This window comes from Seriola aureovittata, chromosome 13 (assembly GCF_021018895.1).
Source record: "Seriola aureovittata isolate HTS-2021-v1 ecotype China chromosome 13, ASM2101889v1, whole genome shotgun sequence".
NCBI lineage: Eukaryota > Metazoa > Chordata > Actinopteri > Carangiformes > Carangidae > Seriola > Seriola aureovittata.
This window is the reverse complement of record NC_079376.1, coordinates 5,989,841-6,007,631: the sequence shown is the minus strand read 5'-3', so window position 1 is coordinate 6,007,631 and position 17,791 is coordinate 5,989,841. Positions and strand designations below refer to the sequence as shown.

Here is a 17,791-nt window from a genome sequence, read left to right as displayed (position 1 = left end):
AGAAAATGTTAACTGACCACCAGCGTGAGGAATACACACTGGGCACCAGCCAGAAACTGTTCAACCATGTTTGCTGAATGTCTCTGTTTTAGCGACGTCTTTGTCCGGGAATCTCTTATCCCCTTGTGTTCCTGTCTGCCTCTTCACCACCAACTGTCCAATAAAAACAGAAATGTTTAAAAAAAAAAAAAAAAAAACCAGCGTGTGGTGAAACAGTAAAAATGTCTCTCCACTTCGGGGGGGGGGGTGTTTGTTTCCTGTTTTGTTACTGAATCAATGTGCATAAATGGAGAAATATTTTCAGCTCATATTCGGACAGATTTCAGTTGTCTGAATTTTTTCTCACGGACAGCTGAAAGTCTGTAACAAAAAATATAGTCAGTTAATAATGGAGCGTGTGTTCGTCTCGCAGGGTTCTCAACGTTTTCCGTCAGTGGGTCGAACATCATTTCTACGACTTTGAGAACGATCCGGAGCTGAGAAGTCGACTGGAGGAATACATCACCAGCAAAATTCAACTGAGAGGTCAGAGCTAGACGCGGGATGCACCGCCCCACCTGCAAACACACATTTAGCTTTGTACCGTCAGTATTAAAACTTCCCTTTGACATCTTTTCTTATGCCAAAGCAAAAACTGCAAAAAAGAAAAATGTGGAGCGTTAAAGGTTATTTTGTCATGAATTACATTTTTGGAATATTAAAATGAACATTTTTAAGTCCAGTGACATTGTTTATTAATATAATTAATAATTTAATTTCCAAATCTTACTCACTTTAGATGTTCTCTGACATATTTATGATACGTATTTGATTAGTGATCCATACCAGCATCATTAAAAGCATATCTCTTCTTGTACAGCAGATCACACACACGAGAAACAACCAGTTTGATGCTTTAGATAAACAGGCTGTTCAAAGTGAAAGTTACAATTTGGTCCAAGCATCAGTTTTAAGAAAAAAGTTTGCAGGTTGAGATTGCACAAAGTTAACCTGTGCTATTAGTGTGGCCCTCATCAGAATTAAGACCATTAAATCCTGTGTGTGTGTGTGTGTGTGTGTGTGTTGGTGCTCACTCTGCTCTGTTTCTGTTTTCAGGCAAGTCAATGAGAAAGTGGGTCGAGTCCATCAACAAGATTATCAAGAGGAAGCTGCAGACGCAGTCGAACGGCGTCAGTCACAACATCACCTTCGAGAGCCCGCCTCCTCCCATCGAGTGGCACATCTGCAGAGCAGGACAAGTGGACATGTTTGAGCTCATGACCCTTCACCCCATAGAGATCGCCCGCCAGCTGACGCTGCTCGAGTCGGAGCTCTACAGGTGAGTGGACGAAGGCTTGGAGGGCAGAGAGGCAGGCTTGTGATTTGTCTGTCGGCAGGTTTGTTCACACAGATGAATAAGATCTGTCAGAGTTTACATTTACAGGTTAAGATCAGATTGTTGTTTTCCCTCTGCTGTTGCCTGTATGAAAAAATGAAAACCCTGCTTCGTCCACAGAGCGGTCCGACCGTCCGAGCTCGTCGGCAGCGTCTGGACCAAAGAGGACAAAGAGAAGAACTCGCCAAACTTGCTCCGTATGATCCGTCACACCACAAACCTCACACTGTGGTTCGAGAAGTGAGTCTGAGGATTCGAACATTTCATTCACAAGAAAAGCCAACATTGGTTTTAGAGTCCTGGCTGCAGAAGATGTATCTCTAACCGTGTGTGTGTGTGTGTGTGTGTGTGTGTGTGCGTGTGTGTGTGTGTGTGTGTGTGTGCACGTGTGTGTGTGTGTGCGTCTGCGCGTCGTTCTCAGGTGTATTGTAGAGACGATGAACCTGGAGGAGAGGGTGGCAGTGTTATCGCGGGTCATAGAGATTCTGCAGGTTTTCCAGGAGCTCAACAACTTTAACGGTGTGCTGGAGGTGGTCAGCGCCATCAACTCTGTCCCAGTCTACAGGCTCGACCACACCTTTGAGGTGAGTCCAACAATCGGCAGGTTGCAGACTGTATTTCCACCAGAAACAAACGGGTAGTTTACCCTACTATTAAGACAAAATGCCCCAAAAGATAAACAACAAAGACTCATTAATCAGAAGACCAGAGCCACAGTGTCCCGTGAAGCTGAAGCTGCTCATTACACACCACAAAATAAAATTAAGATTAAATGGATGAAAGATGGAGAGACAACATTGCTATTTTTACATCCTTGCTAATAGTTGGAAAAGAAAAATTAACTTTATTTGACCTAATGATGGCACCAGAGGAAAGTCCATGTTTTATCATCTTATATACGGTGGCTATTTTAGGACAAAAACAGGCTAAGCTTGTCGACATCAGCTCTACACTCGCAAAGTAGCTCAAGTTTCATTAGGCCGACCCGTGGCTCATATTTAGGAGTCATAATAACGTTTGCATAATAACATGCTAATGTTAGCATGTAAACATTCTGACACAGCAAACTCGGCTTGGACAGATGAAACTAAGTCCTAAATGTCCTAAAACGGCCACCGTACAGAGCACGCTGACATCGTTTATCAAAGCATATAACTCAGGGGAAGCTGATCGGTCACTAGTTGGTCAGGATTCATATTGCGTTGACTTTAAGTGTCTGAAAAATGTCCAACGGTTGTTAAATTATTTCCTTCTGGATCAAAGTGTTGACTGATTAACCAACATGTCCTTAAGGCCAAACTGCGGCGCCAGGACTGAAAGACTTTACACGAGAATCTAAAACACAGATTTGCAAACAGAGACTCTGATACGATTCTGAATGTGACTCTGATTTTGTGAGCTTGCGTTTCCTGCTCGGCTGTTGTATTATGCACAAGCCCCGAGGACGAAGACTCTGTCCATATGGTGCCGAGCCTGGCCGAGAAAATTCACTGGCACAACAGTTACTTTTTTTGGGAAACCTCTGCTGTTTGTCACTTTGATGTAAGCATCCGATCTAAAGCTGAACCTCCTCCGCCCGCAGGCAATACCAGAGAGGAAGAAGAAAATCCTGGAAGAAGCTGTCGAACTGAGCCAAGACCATTTTAAGAAATACTTGGCTAAACTCAAGTCAATAAACCCACCTTGTGTGCCTTTCTTTGGTAAGTCATCCACAGTGTTGCTCCACACACACGACAAGTGAAGTATGAAACGATCTGACAGAATATTTCTAAATAACCGTCCTGTACATTTAGATTCACCATTATTTATTAGAAAGCTTCTTTTTTTTTCTTGATCCCCCCCCAGGTATCTATCTAACCAACATCTTGAAGACGGAGGAAGGCAACCCGGACTTCCTCAAACGCCACGGCAAGGAGCTGATCAACTTCAGCAAGAGGAGGAAAGTGGCTGAAATCACAGGAGAGATCCAGCAGTATCAGAACCAGCCGTACTGTCTGAAGGTGGAGCACGACATCAGGGTGAGAGCTCGCTCACACGTTCGTCTCGCCGCTGTCGCTCAACACACACATTTACACAGATCCTGAACGATAAACTAACAACTTGTCGCTGTTGTTGTTGTTGTTGTACAGCGGTTCTTTGAGAACCTGAACCCGATGGGCAACAGAAGTGAGAAGGAGTTTGCTGACTACCTGTTCAAAATGTCTATGGATATTGAGCCACGGAACTGCAGACAGGCTCCTCGATTTGTAAGTGTTTGGTGACGTTCATGTTGCAGCAATGTTTGGTGCCGTTTCAGTTTCAATTCCTTGTTTTGCTTTAGTCTCGAATTCACATTTACTGCAGGTGAGAGGGAAAAACATTATTTAGATCCTCGATGATGAGTGAAAGCCGCGTTGGACAGCAGTTTCTGTTTCTGTGTGAAATTGTTAAATTTTGCCGTTTGATGGCACCGACTTCAATACTCTCATTTAGCAGTAGCTTCCACAGGGACCAGAAATAGTGAGTATTTCCTCCTCGGGGAAAGACAGAATCGGTTCTGATGGTGAACTCTCTGTTTTTCCTCCTGTAGCCCAGGAAGACCATGTACAATCTGAAATCCCCGGGGATCCGGCCTGTACGAACGTCTACCTCTGGCACCCTGAAGGGCCACCCCGTCCCCCTGGAGAGGGAGCCCCCACACAAGATCACCTTCCGGAGCATCGCCGAGACCGAGCCGGAGATGCCGGCGTCGGCCTCGGTGCCCACCTCTCCGAACACGCCGACCCCTCCGCAGTCAGCCTCCTCTGACCTCAGCTCAGTCTTCATGGAGCCCGACCTCAGCAACTCCTACGGCGGTGAGTTCAGCTAAGAAACTTCCCCCGTAAAAACAATGTTTTTTACAGGGGAAGTTTCTTAGTTTCCAAACATCAGTGTATTTACATGACTTTCAATTCAGCTTCACTGTTTTGTTTTGTGTGTTTTGGGGTTTTTTTTACTCTTTTTTTGGGGCATTTCTCGTCTTAATTAGACAATAAATGTTGGATATGGGAAGTTTGAATTACATGGTCTGTGCATTTTACCCCTAAGATGCCCTACTTCATTTGAATTTTATTATTACAACTAATAATAATAATAATTATAATTCTTTAACTGTGGCTTAATGGAGAGACACTGTTTTGTGTTCAGAGCACTAATGTAAAAGTTAAACTTGCACCTTTTTGTGAAATTAAATCTTGATCTTTTCCCTCCGTTTACAGGAAGTAACCCCATATTCGTTTCAGTCATTCTGCCACCGACAAGTGAGTGTGGAGTTTGTTTTTATTTTTGCAGTTTGTTCCTAGTTGTTTTCTGTTTCAGCTGTGGATCTTTCATCCATTAACTCAATGAGCGTCTTTTCTTTCTCTTTTTTCTTTTTTTCCCAGAGTTCCAGTCTGTGTCTTGCGGGAGCCTCCACCAGCTCGGGGACGAGCAGCTCAAGCCTCCACCTCTGCCACCACGAAGGAAAGATGCAATGTCTGAAGCCAAAGTAAGAGCAGTGCATCATTTCTCGCCATTATACAAATAAATACAACAATCTACCTCCGTTTGACAGGATTTAACGTGACAGTATTTCTGCTAGGTGCAAATTGTTAAGAGACTTGAGGGGACGACTTGGAGAAAGATTTATTTAAGGGGTTTATATTTAACATTTAAAAATGATAATGATTAAAAATATTTTGCTAAATAAATCTTCAAAGATTACAGGGGCGTTTAATAAAATAAGTATAACTTTACGTGACACACATGTTTTCTCTGCCTTCTTCTTCTGTTGATCATCTGTTTGCGGGGCGCCCGGCCTCCATGTTGGGACCCTTCGCTCTGCACCGTATCATTCACTGTTGTTTAGCGACAGTTGAACCTTGTTGTGATCTGTTGGCGTCTCTCTGTGTTTCAGCTGAGCACCATGTCCGACAGCCCTCCAGCCATTCCTCCCCGGCAGCCCCCTCCTCCTCCCAGGAACCAGCCTCGCCCGCCGGTCTACAACGGACCCCCCATGGACGGCCCGCTGCCAAGCCCCCCTCCTCCGCCGCCCCGCGACCCTCTGCCCGACACGCCTCCCCCGGTGCCCCAGCGGCCCCCGGAGATCTTCATCAACTACCCGCCCCTGCAGCCTTCCCCCGTGGGCCGATACCACTGGGACTTCAGCAGCTCCCCCAGCTCCCCCAACACCCCGCCCAGCACGCCGTCGCCACGCGTCCCCAGGCGGAGCTGTCCGCTCAGCGCCAGCCAGAACAGCCTCTGCCCTCTACCTGTTTCCATCACCGCTCCACCTGTCCCGCCTCGCCACAACTCCAGCCCGCAACTCCCCAAACTCCCACCAAAGACATACAAAAGGGAGCTGCTGCAGCCGCCGCTACAAGGCCTCTCATTGGTGGAGAACACCGACAGCAGCCAGTGAGCCTGCTCCGTTCTATTTTTAAACACCCTGAAATGCAAACTTCAAACTGTCTCCTGCAAACTACGACACAGTGGACTCAAAGCTACTGATCAGAAAGAATAACACTGCTCCACGTACTCTTAACTCCACCCGCCCTCCCTCTGCATCGACCAGTCACACCCCAGCTGTGCCTCTCAGGGGATCAGTAGCTCCGCCTTCATCATAAAAACCCTCTGTGCCAATGAGAAACCACCACCGGTGTGCCAGCCAATAAACAACAAGGAGCTGAGTGTTTGTCTGTCTGTGCTGTACGGAGCGAGAATGTTTGTTCCTGATGAAAGTTCTCACCCCTCAAACACTTAACTCACGATTACCCCACGTCCCGCTCCTCCATCACCAGGGTGGGGGGGGGGGGGGGGGGGTGGTGATGGTGGGGGGGGGCCTTGGACTTTGTAGCCTTAACTGTCATGCTTTGTTTCTTTGGGCATTGACATCATCTGGAGTCCTGCTGCAGCTCACAGATTTTTACGACCTCTCTCCTCCTCAACGATCAACGTGGACGTAGCTCTGTCACGGTGGGTGTGAGCAGCGGACATTTCCATTGACTTGTGTTTCCTACTAACTGAAAACAAACAGTTGCCAAAGTCTTATTTTATGCAGGGGGATAAGGGATTTTCTTTTTTCTTTTTTTTAAACAAATGTGACATTAAAAGAAACGCAAACAGGAGGCGACACTGAATCCCCCACCTTGTATCTCAACTGTACACTGTGACTGTAAAGACGCGAGTCGAACTGTCTGATTGTTTGTTTGTTTGTTTTTTTGGGGGGGGGGGGTGGTTTTGTCTGAAGACAGGCTTCTCCGCAGCCACAAAACGTTGCCTTTTAAAAATCCAACAGCGGTGACCTCTGACCCCCGGGCTCCAGTCCTCTCAGCCCCACATTGGGAGGAAAAAGAAAAAGAGAGAGCCAAGAACACTCCATTATTATTATTATTATTTTTTTTTGTTGCACATCAAGCTTGGGCAAAGTCAGCAGGTTTGGACGAGACAGAAAATCCCTCTGCGGTGTGCGACAGAGGGAGAAGTCCGCCACGATATCAAACAGCACCGATCCAGGACGAAGAGAGGGAGGGGGGAAAAAAGGAAAAAGATTTTCTGTCTCCCACTTCTTCAAAAAAAGCTGATGTCTTAACTGATCCCCGTATTGACGTGCGCTGCTGTCTGACACTGTGCTCTTCTCCTAAAGCCCTCATGACCAACTTGTTCTTCATTGGTATTCAAACTCAGCACTGGAAGCACGCAACCTCCCACCAAAGCTGGGTCAGCGCCCCCCAGTGGCCGCCCCAAATAACTATTATTAAAAGAAAAAAAAACCCATGGAAAAAGGGGAACTTTTTAACCCAACTTCTTCTTCTTCTTCTTCTTTATCTCTCCCTCATTCTTTCTTTTTTTTTTTTCTGCTTGAAACGTTTTTGTTTCACTTTGGAAAAGACTGAAATAATCCATGCATCATGCTCAGATGTGCCTTTTTATTTTGTTTTCTACTTTACAGAAATAAGCAAATGGTGTCTAAAATGCTAAAAAATAAAGTTGCCTATGTAATGTTTAGAACAAAGCTATACACTATGAAATTGTACATGTTTGTGGATACTGTGTATATATAACATGTATACACTAACTAAATAATTTGTATAAAGTGACAAGTTTTTTTTTTTTCCCCTGTTGTATTGTACCCTCATCCGCATCTGTTCAGTCGAATATTGCCTAATAATCCAATGCTGCTACAGTCGGATTAAACATTTTAAAAAATAAAATAAAAAAATAAAAAATAAAACAGAAAAAAAAAAAAAAACAGGTCACTGTCACTAACTTACTTACAGACAATCTCCAGTTGAAACACTGGGAGTATTAACTGAGGAAAGCCATTTTTTCTTCCCCGCCCCCCCTTAGCTGTTTTAAAGCAATTTAAAAAAAGAAAAAATATACAGTTGAATATGCCAAGCACTTACTTAGACGTGTGCTTCACTTTGTACATCCTACTAATTGCCTTTTCTCCTTTTCAAAGACTTTTTAATGCTAACACTCATTAAACAAGAGGTTGGAATTGTATTGAAGTTGCAGGTGAATATATCGAGACGTATATTCAGTTTGCAAGTGAAGAATTGGACTTTTTCTTCTTTCTTTTTTTTTTTTTTGTTTTTTTCTTCTGAGAAACACACTTTGTGCACTTTAGGCTGTACTGTTGACGAGCCGCGGTTGTTATAGGTCATGTTTGTAAATGCATTGGTCCTATGCAGCTGTTAAACTCACTTTCTACGCGGATCAGGGCAGAAAAAAAGAAAAAAAACACGAGTCTTACCATCTCACTCCGATTCCCCTCGACGTTTTGTGACAGACGCATAAAACGCCTGAGGACGTCTGATCACCACAAGCTGGATCTCAGCACGTTTTTAAAGATCACTCGTGCCCCCCTCACTTGCTCTGGGGGGGTAAAAAACAAAAAAACAAACCCTCCTAATCCAGAGATGAGAGGGGAGTTCAGGAGGATTTTTTCTTTCTTTTTTAAGGGACAGCTGAAGTCGCATCACTTCACTGTCTTCGCTCGTGTTCTGTCCATTTCCCAAGTTTCCCAAGTCAGTATTGTTGGGGTTCGTTTTGCCAAGTTTTTGTTTTGTTTGTTGTTGTTGTTTTGTTTTTTTAAAGACCCCTCAGCCCCCAACAGATTAACAGACTGGTTTTCCTCCGGTGGCACTGTAACAGCTTGATCCAGCAGTCGGTTTATTTGATGGTATGTGGCCTTTTAACTGCTTTGTATTAATGGTCTTGATGAGATTAATAAATCACCCAGTCTTATTTTGTACTGAACTACTCATTTCTCTTGTTTTTATTTTCAGTTTCTGTAAATCTCAGCTGTTGTAGCAAAGTTGAAAAGATAAGATATTACACTTATTTTGAAACTACAGCTAGCACCTTGTTAGCTTAGCATTATCACCAGCAACAGCACAGTAACAATATTAAAATCAAGTGCTTAAACCTATTAAAAGTTACATTTGTTAGTTCTTAAGCTACATATTGACATGACGTCATCCACATCTCTGGTTAAAAAAATATGGTCTGGAAATTAAAATGGGATTTTTTCAAATGTAAGTCAAAAAGAAAAGCTTCAGTAAGCCGACTGTGCTTAGAGAAGTTTTTTTTCTCATACGTGTTGATAATTGTTTGTTTATTTTTTGGACATAAATCCCCCAGAATGCTCTGATGTTTTTGTCCTACATGTCGGAGTGTAACCCTGAAGAACCAAACACAGATATCCGCCGTCTTAACACGAGCTGTAGCTTCATCAGAAAATCAGGAAAAACATCCATGTTGTCTTCGTCGTTCATGCAGTTGTGTTGTGTGTGTGTGTGTGTGTGTGTGTGTGTGTGTGTGTGTGTGTGTGTGTGTGTGGGGTGTGGGGTGTGGGGGGGGGGGGGGGGGGGGGTCAAACGGTGCTGCAGGGTCCCTCGCTGTCCTCGCTGTCTTCCCACAATCCTCCACTGCTGATCGCTGCTGCGTGTGTCCCCCGCTGCTGAGCCAGGCCTGGTCTGAAGAGAGACAGATGTTCACCAGGTGTTGTCATTGATCAAACACTGTTGTTTTTTTATGGTATTACTGGATCTACTCTTCCTACTCTCTTCTTACTGCGGGGGGGGGGTTGCAGCATCACCATCCTGTCTGTAATCACTGTAAAGCTCGAGTGTCATCACCGTCCCACCCACCTTAGGTTCTCTCTGCTCGGGTTGAAGCTCTGATAGCTTTGCCTCGCCGCGGCTTGAATCGGGATGAAGCCTTGTCTGTGGTCTTTCTCTGGAGCTGCGTCAACCTGGCTCATGAGGTGATACACGGAGAATCGTCAGGAAATGATGACATCACAGGATTTAAGACTAATTACATGGTTTATTTTGGAGACAGAGTCGAACAATGTTCTGTCAAGCCTTAAATTAAAGGGGCTTTGCCTTTTCTTTCACATGAAAATAATTTTTACAAGCCTGTGATTTGTTACCATAAACCTGCAAAAAAGGTCACCAACCTGCATTATGGGAAGTGTAGGATCCAGTGTTTTTGACTTTTCAGTTTAGTTACTTCAGTAACTAATCCAGACTGGTGTTATTTAATTCTGGCAAGAAAAACTTTATTTATATATGTGGGTCAAAGGTGCTGTGGAGAGAAGCTGAATCAGTTCTGAATCTTTGAATTTATGATCGACTGATCAACAAAAATATAATTGTCAACTATTCTGATAATGGGTTAGTCCATTATGCTGAACTTTGCTGGTTCCAGCTTCTCAAATGGGAGAATTGTATCGTTGATGTCTTTGGGTTTTAGACTGATGGTCGAATAGAATAAGACTTTTTGCAAACTTCTCTTTGGGTTGTGGTAAATTAAAATAGGCTTCTTCTTTTAAAGAATTTACTGACATTTATAAACAAGACAAGAATGAATTAGTTGCAGCTTTAGTTCTGACAGTACATGGAAGCCAGTGTAAAGATCTAAGGACAAGTTTTATTATCAGGAGAAGTGAGGAGGACAATAAACCTGGTATATGTTTGTGTAATAAAAACTGAGATACCTGTTTGGACGGGTCGTCCCAGATGGGCCTGAAGGCACTTTTCAGGTGTAGAGGCGGTGACCCTTTCCTGACGTTGACCAGCCTCTTCCCGTAGGAGCCGACGAGACACGGCGTCAGCCCGTCCACACACGAGCCCGCTGTCTTCCTCAGAGGAGGATGAGGGGTCAATCTGGGAATCTGCCACCTCAAACACACAGTCCTCTCTCTGGGAGCCTCTCTGGACTGATGCTGATGCTGATGCTGCTGCTGCTGATGCTGATGCTGCTGCTGCTGCTGCTGCTGCTGCTGATGCTGCTGCTGATGCTGCTGCTGGCTGTATGACGGCTTCAACAGCACCGGCACCTGACTGTCCTCCTCCTCATCCTCCCCGCTGTTGCTGCCCGTCATGTCTCTGCGCAGGGTGCCGTCGGGGCTGCAGGAGGTGACAGAGGAGTAGTCGAAGGCCGAGGTGTCGTCGGGGTCGGTCTCGCAGTCCTCCAGGCTGTGGTTCCCGGGAGGTGCCTCCAGCTCGTTGGTGCCTTTCCCCGTGGGCTGGCTGAAGGTGCCCTGACCCGAGTCGCTGTTCTCGCCCCACCCTGCGGCGTCCGGGGTGAGGAGGGAGCAGTAGGCGTGTCCGCAGTCACGGGCCGGCTGGTTCAGAGTGGTCTGGCCCTTCCTCCTCACCGGGCTGCAGGACCAGCACTCCACACGCATGGAGTGGTGGACGTCCACCCCGTTGGTGAGGGGAGCAGCCTGCGGGGCGTCTCTGAGGGAGGGGAGGGGAGTTATTGTTCTTTAATACAGTGTAGAGTTTCTGACAGGTGTAGTTACTTGTTACTTTGCTGATCCAGGTTTATATATTCCCTGAACTTTCTCCGTCCTTGTCCTTTTTCTTACTGCTTTTCTTTTTCCTATCATCCCCTCCTTTCTTCCTTCTGTTACTTTCTACTTAAAATGACCCTAAAAACATGAAACCCCCTCGATAAACAAGTTTTTTCTCCTTCAATGTAAACACTTTTACTTGAGTTACGTTTCTTGTAAATTCTTTTTTACTTTTTACACAAGTCATGGATGCGAGGTTTTTCTTTGGGCTTTTTGTGCAATTTACTGCGGCTGCTGCAAAACGCATCAGATGCTTTATTTACTGGAAATTGTCTGTATTCACATCGACATCTTCAATGTGAGCGACACCAAAAGAGGTGGATGAGCATGAAACACTTCCTGCCTGAAAGCACAGCACAGCATTGCATGTTGTCGCCTCACAGCTTCACCGGTACACCAGACTTCATTCATCTTCAGCGTGTTTGATCACATTTAGTAAAAAATGGGAACTTTGAATGTGTCTCCTTACTTTTAAGTTTGGTGTGCAGCTGTGACCACACTTTGCAAAACGTTGCTACAGATGTTGAAACTTGCAGCAACATCATGAACACACAGACCTTGCTGTCATTTCCACACGACAACAGTAGAACAGAAATTAAACTTTATGATCCTCAAGTCTCTGCAAGTTGATTTTTTGCTGTTGTTGTTGTTGTTGTACTGAAATGAATGGATGCTAATCTTTGCCTGTGGGAAGTAGGGACTTCCTATTCATGAGTTTAACATGAGCTTGACATTATTCCTGCAGGTGAGCTCCTGGCTGCTGTTCGATCTGCCGCCAGCAGAGGGCGACACTCACCCCTGAGCAGCAGAGTTTGCCCCCTCCCTGCCCCTCTGACTCTCTCTGGTCTCTTGGATTCTTGTGCAACAGTTTGCAGAGGATCCACCGGCCGCAGCATCAGAGCAGCTGCTGTTCATGTGAAGGATAAACAGACATTTTTTTTTAACTCAGAAACACACATTTTGCTCTTAACTGTCCTCTGATAATTACTATTTATCATTTTCTCTTAGTTTTAACTCATGAATAAACTCTACGTAAAGATCATCTTCATGATGCATCAGATGTAAGATACAAAAGCTGCTGCTCCACAATCTCACCATGGAATAATTTGGTTTTTCAAAGTAAAGAACTATCTCAGCTGATTGTAACTGTGACCTGTGTGCCGGCCAATCCCTGTCATGATGCTCTGACCTTTGTCCGGCCCCTTCTCCTTCCTCCCAGCGGACGTCTTCCTCCAGAATCACGTGACAGCGAGACAACACGCTCCTCAGCGCGCGCTCAGCGCCCAGCAGGAGGCTGCAGTCAGGATGCTCTTTACCTGTCCACTGCAACAAGTTCTGCAGCGGGAAAACAAAGGGAAGAATGAACAGCTCAGTAAATGCTACAAGGTTATTTTAATTAATATGATGATATAAGATTTGTCAGTAGACCTTTAATCTCTCTAAACATTTGTCAGGTCATGATCTGGCCTCCAACTATCCTCCAAAAGAGAAAAAAAAACACCATCATGGGTTTTATTTTCTGATGTGAATCATTTTGTGTTTGTGTTTTTCAGATGTTGGACCCCCTCAGCTCAGCCCTCCACTTTAAGGTTAGTGTGGCCCCGCAGCGTCACGGCTCTGCAAAAACTGGCCTCGCCGCAGCGGCTGCTGACTCACCTGAATGTGACTCAGGTAGCCGTGTACACGAGACACGGGCGCCAACAGCAGGGAGAGCAGTTTCATTTCCTCTCTCTCCATCTGGCCGCTCTGCAAAAATCAAAGGAAAAGCTCCCCATCAGCAGATCTGCTCTCGCTAGAGCTTTATGAGTGAGTGACGCTGATGCTGTATCACCTCAAATACCTGCAGTTTGTGGCCTTTCTCAGGATGATTCAGTCTGTTGAACTCCAGTGAGAGGAAGGACGCCAGGGTGGTCGTGTATCCGAGGTACATATCTGAAAAAGCTGTCTGGACAACCCAAATTAGACTAAATGTGAGCAGCCTGTCCCTCAGCGTTCAGAGTGAAGGACTGAAATCATGAAAAATTTTCTCATCTTACGTCATTTTGTCCGATAAGCTGCACCAGGATGTCTCCAACCAGAGACTTCCAGTGTTCGGCAGTTAGTCGCTCCTGCAGGGTGTTTCTGAAGAGGAGGTGTCGCTGTAGCAGCTGCTCCACAAACTTCAGATATGTCTGACTGAATCAAAGAAAGAAAGAAAAAAGACAGTCAAATATTACAAATGTAATTTTAACAGTAAAAGGACATTTGTACTATAATACCTGGACAGTTGTGCTGACACTGACGGCGGATAGAGGATTATTTGATTCCCATTTCTGCCTCTGTGCTGCAGAATGAACGTCCTCAACATTTACCCCTTTTTGCCCTCAGGTGGGAAATATAGTGACTTTACATGCAAGAAAAATTCATTTGCCTTCATTTCCTTCCCTTATAAGCAGTTGAAGATCGTAGCCACTGGAAAAAACAATCCACTGTGTTTCCCCTCTCTAGTTACAGTGTGATGTGTTGTATATAAACAGTTCAGCACTTACTGTGGCTCCACGGTCATCTGGTGAGCTGGCGGTGTCCTGTATCTGTCATACAGCTGGTTTAAGGTTGAAACGTACTCCCACTCAGAATGCAGGAGCTGCATCGCCACCTGATGCCGTGCATCTGCACAGAAAGGACAACAGCTGCACAGATGTGCTTTTCACCTGTAACGTTTATATTTCAGCTTTTTAAATGACAGTCGGCGCTTTGTTCAAAATTGAGCTTCGCATCCAGTCGGATGGAGACTGAAATGAAAGAGGTAACATGTGCTGCCGAAGTGCTTTTCAGCAAGGTATTGAACGGTGGCCTTAAAAGGGATGTCTTACAGAGCACCTGCCGATCAAACAGCTGAGAGGATACAGCGTCCGTTCCTTCGACTGTCTGTACATGAAGTTAAAGGTTCGGTGTTTTTCCCAGCATGCTTATTTTGTTCCTGATGTGTGTTGTAGTTTTGCAGCTGCTTTAGGAAATACACAACTATATGTTTTTGGTTTTTAAATTTCTAAAATGTGGGAAAACTGTTTCCCCTCTCCGGCACTGAAACTCACCTGTGCCTTCACTCAGTCCTGCTTTGAGTCCCTGCAGGAAACAGTGGAGCAGCAGCTTCCCTCTGGACAGACAGGAGGGCGGAGCAGACGAACACTCGCACTGACTCCGTCCGCCGGCCGCCTCTGCTGCGTCACAGCTGCACAACAGTGGACAGATGTCTGTCTGCAGGTTTTACACGTCTCTATGTTGTATTATAAAGCATAACAGGCTAAGATACGTTGATGTGATGTGTCATGTCACACCATGCATGTTATAAGGGTTATAATATCAATGATATATATATATAATAAACCAACAAGGAAAATAATTGAGAAGACCATCAGCCTTTATCTTTCACTGACACATCTTCTGTAAAGTTTTATCATGCTTAATACATTTAATGCAATTTGGAAATTATGTTAATAATGTATCATGTATTAATATTGGACAGTTGTTTCTACATGTGTGTTTTACCTTTCTCTCTGTTTTGACGTGGAGCTCTTTCCGTCCTGCTGAGGTCTCTGTCTGTTACTGTACAGCTGCAACACCTGACACCGCATCACACCAAGTTCTTCCTGTAGGGTGACGAAGCGTTGAGACTAAATACTGTCCACAGCTGAGGGAGAATCATCGTCTAACGCTGAGTAATATCTGTGATGGGTGGACAGACTGGACAGAAGTCCCTGCAGCCAGAGGTTGAACGTTCTCCAAATTATTTACTTTAAATTGTGTGTGTTGCTTTTTTGTGTAGTCATGTGTGTGGAACTCAAACTTTTCACCTTGGGATTTTGTCTGAATATTTAAAGTCTGGATATTAAAATCTCTCCGGTCTCACCCTCAGCGACTCGACCAGAGCCTCCAGACGAACAGCCTTCTTCTGGCAGCTCCTCCTGTTCTCCTCCAGCTCCTCCCTCAGGAACGTGTCTCCATGTTGGATCTGACTGAGCTCCAGCAGAGCGCTGGTGAAACCCGTCTTCAGCTCCGAGACCATGCATTGTAACTGAGGAGACAGCAGGTGTAAGATATTAGTTAGAAATTTTAGATTTTTATATATATTGATATTTGAAGCTGAATTGTCTGAAGTGTGTTTTGGTCCTTGTCTCCATCACATGCTGCTTATTTTACAGCGTCTAATTTAAAGTGAACTGTCTCTTTAACCAACAACAGCAGGCGGGCTGATGAGGGAAGGTGCAGAATACCTTGGAGATTTCAGTGACAAGCTCTGCCTCTTGGGGCTTCATGACCTGTGCAGAGAGAGAGACACAAACAAGCCTGTTTGCAAACACTCAGTGATGAATCTTCACAAACTGTGCAGCCAATATTAACCTGTATGATTTTATCATAGTCATCCTGTTTTTCTCCCAGTAATGAGAATATTTAACCCCTTTCTAACCAAAAGCTCCCACAGATTATAAGAAACACATAAAAACTAAATATCTGCCTGGAATTTGATTTGATTAGTTACATTTTTAAGCGCAAAAATGCAAATTCAGTCAAGATTTTTTTTGCATTTACCAACACATCAAAGCGTATGCATGCACCTGAGGAGTCAAAATAACATTTGCAACCTGTTTTAATGACTTTCAATGTCTATATTCTTGTTTGTTTGTGGTACCTGCTCAGATGTTGCCCCTGCCAGCAGCCCCTCTGCTAAGGAAGTGGCGAGCCAGCCAAAGAGCTCAGCCCTGCAGGGGAAATGGCTGCAGGAGCCAAGATCCCTCCTTATAAGTGTGCTGACAGAAGGACAGGCACGTGTCAGCAAAAAACACTGGAAAATGCAATATGCTTATTATAAGCCTTATAATTTAAAATGAAAATAAAACCAAGTAAAAATCCCTGTGATATAGATAATATTGTCATTTTAAACCACTTTAGGAAACAAAATATGTACAAATCACATTTTTGTTGTAGGTTTCACGTCTGCAATTTACATGCTTGCTACTATAAAGAATCTTTTTAACATTTCCCAACATAACTATAATGTCAGTGGTGTCCAAATATCCAGGCATCCTCCAGAAGACTTAATCAAAGACAGAGACAAGACTCAAGAACAAACTCACCTCAGTCACAGCTCTTCAGTGTTGCCTCTCCAGACATTTTAAAAGATGTTGTGAATTTTAAAATCCAGTAACAATGTCCTGTTTCTACTCCTCTGTGGTGAAACTTGGCCTCAGTCATTTGCGGTGTTTTAAAGGCGGTAGTCTGGTGTTGTGCTGTGCGCTGCTCTGTGCAGACAGCAGATGTCCTGCATGACGCTCAGTGAGCAGCTCTGGGATTTACTGGAGCAGTCAGGTCGAGTATGAACCATGTTAATGTCCTAATGAAACTGTTGCTTTATAACAGGGTTAGTTACAGCAGTGCAGTTATTGTTGCGCATTTATATATATTATATATAAATATATTTTATTCTGCTGTTATTTTACCAGCACATGTTTTTTGTTGTTTTTTAAGATGTTGCTTGCCATTTTTAACAAGTCGTTTTTCAATATGGAGATGAGAAATACTGTCAGTGGTGGCTTGATTTCCTAGAAAACATTAATAAGATGTAAGAAAACAGATAAATATATAATATATAATAATATGGAGGTAAATTTCTCTCAATATTATTTGGATGAACAGATTAACAATTTGTGTGTAAATACATAAAATTATAATAATAAAGTTAATAATAATACAAAAAATTAATTTGTAAACTCACAAAAATGTCTTGCTAATATAAAACAGATCTGCAAATACATGAACAAATTCCACAAATAAAAACATCAGTCACAGAACGCCCACATGAGTATGTGAAAATAAAAATGCAAATCGGATTAGTGCATTTTCTTTTTAATTGTCTTTACTTTGCTGAAGAGCAGCAGGAGAACAGGTGTGCTAACTGGCCATCTCACACAGGTGCCCTGAGTTTTCTTTGTTCTGTGTCCTGAGCTCGTTCTCTGTTTGACCTTCAGGTGAGCTGGTTCCCTCTGTCGTTTCACCTTTGTACCTGAGTGAGTTTATTTCATTATATTTCCTCAAGTCATGTTTATTTTGTTGTTAATTAGTACATCCATAGTCTCAAAACTGTGTGTGTAAAATGTGAATCCACAAGCGCAGAATTGAGATCTACAAATTATTTTTCGCTTCACAAATAGAAAATTGATTCACAAATGTTTGAAAGTTGTAAATGTTAGGAAGATATTCACAAATGCTTTTCATTTATTTGTAAATTAATTGAATGTATTCACAGACACGTTTTTATTTGTGAAATTTGTTTGTGTATTTGCAGATCCATTTTATATTTGCAAGACATTTTTTTTGAATTTACAAATTTCTTTTTTGTATTCATGGAAAGTGTTTTATATTTACAGATTGCACATTTACTCACAGATTGTCAATCTGTTCTCACTAATACTGAGACAAATATACCTCCATATAAAAAATCATTTTCACTCCGCCCGCGTGCATCACTCCGGAGCTAAATCGAGCGCGCTCACGCCTGCGTTGTTTTGGGAAGG

At 43.7% G+C, this 17,791-nt stretch overlaps 2 protein-coding genes and 1 long non-coding RNA gene across 5 annotated transcripts in view; 2 read left to right on the top strand and 1 right to left on the bottom strand.

Annotated features, from left to right (window-relative positions):
• The window catches only part of sos2 (son of sevenless homolog 2 (Drosophila)), a 35,053-nt gene extending 26,418 nt beyond the window's left edge, over window positions 1-8,635 (top strand). Inside the window, exons 13-23 of the mRNA XM_056392954.1 lie at window positions 413-525; window positions 1,096-1,318; window positions 1,496-1,615; window positions 1,797-1,959; window positions 2,958-3,075; window positions 3,221-3,393; window positions 3,505-3,621; window positions 3,945-4,209; window positions 4,612-4,653; window positions 4,777-4,880; window positions 5,289-8,635. Coding sequence (XP_056248929.1) covers window positions 413-525; window positions 1,096-1,318; window positions 1,496-1,615; window positions 1,797-1,959; window positions 2,958-3,075; window positions 3,221-3,393; window positions 3,505-3,621; window positions 3,945-4,209; window positions 4,612-4,653; window positions 4,777-4,880; window positions 5,289-5,792 — 1,942 coding nt within the window. The 3' untranslated portion in view covers window positions 5,793-8,635. The remainder of the gene's footprint in view (window positions 1-412; window positions 526-1,095; window positions 1,319-1,495; window positions 1,616-1,796; window positions 1,960-2,957; window positions 3,076-3,220; window positions 3,394-3,504; window positions 3,622-3,944; window positions 4,210-4,611; window positions 4,654-4,776; window positions 4,881-5,288) is intronic.
• On the bottom strand, window positions 6,444-16,590 carry LOC130179856 (uncharacterized). Of its 3 annotated transcripts, none has more exons than XM_056392957.1 (15): window positions 16,355-16,590; window positions 15,910-16,027; window positions 15,494-15,538; window positions 15,130-15,294; window positions 14,769-14,869; window positions 14,315-14,451; window positions 13,769-13,889; window positions 13,277-13,415; window positions 13,081-13,185; window positions 12,897-12,986; window positions 12,430-12,575; window positions 12,037-12,144; window positions 10,380-11,124; window positions 9,529-9,632; window positions 6,444-9,354 (listed from the first exon to the last, which is right to left on the bottom strand). In XM_056392957.1, exons 3-15 carry the CDS (start codon window positions 15,533-15,535, stop codon window positions 9,252-9,254), a joined length of 2,106 nt encoding a protein of 701 aa, XP_056248932.1. In that variant the 5' UTR covers window positions 15,536-15,538; window positions 15,910-16,027; window positions 16,355-16,590; the 3' UTR covers window positions 6,444-9,251. The 3 variants fall into 3 exon arrangements, with proteins under 3 accessions (XP_056248932.1, XP_056248931.1, XP_056248930.1); XM_056392956.1 differs by having other exon boundaries at window positions 12,037-12,147; window positions 15,910-16,062; window positions 16,355-16,587; XM_056392955.1 differs by having other exon boundaries at window positions 12,037-12,147; window positions 16,355-16,587.
• LOC130179858 (uncharacterized) lies at window positions 14,391-15,253 on the top strand. The gene is made up of 3 exons (XR_008829332.1): window positions 14,391-14,483; window positions 14,834-14,989; window positions 15,136-15,253. It is a non-coding gene; the product is annotated as an uncharacterized LOC130179858 (long non-coding RNA).
• Window positions 16,591-17,791: the final 1,201 nt, after the last annotated feature.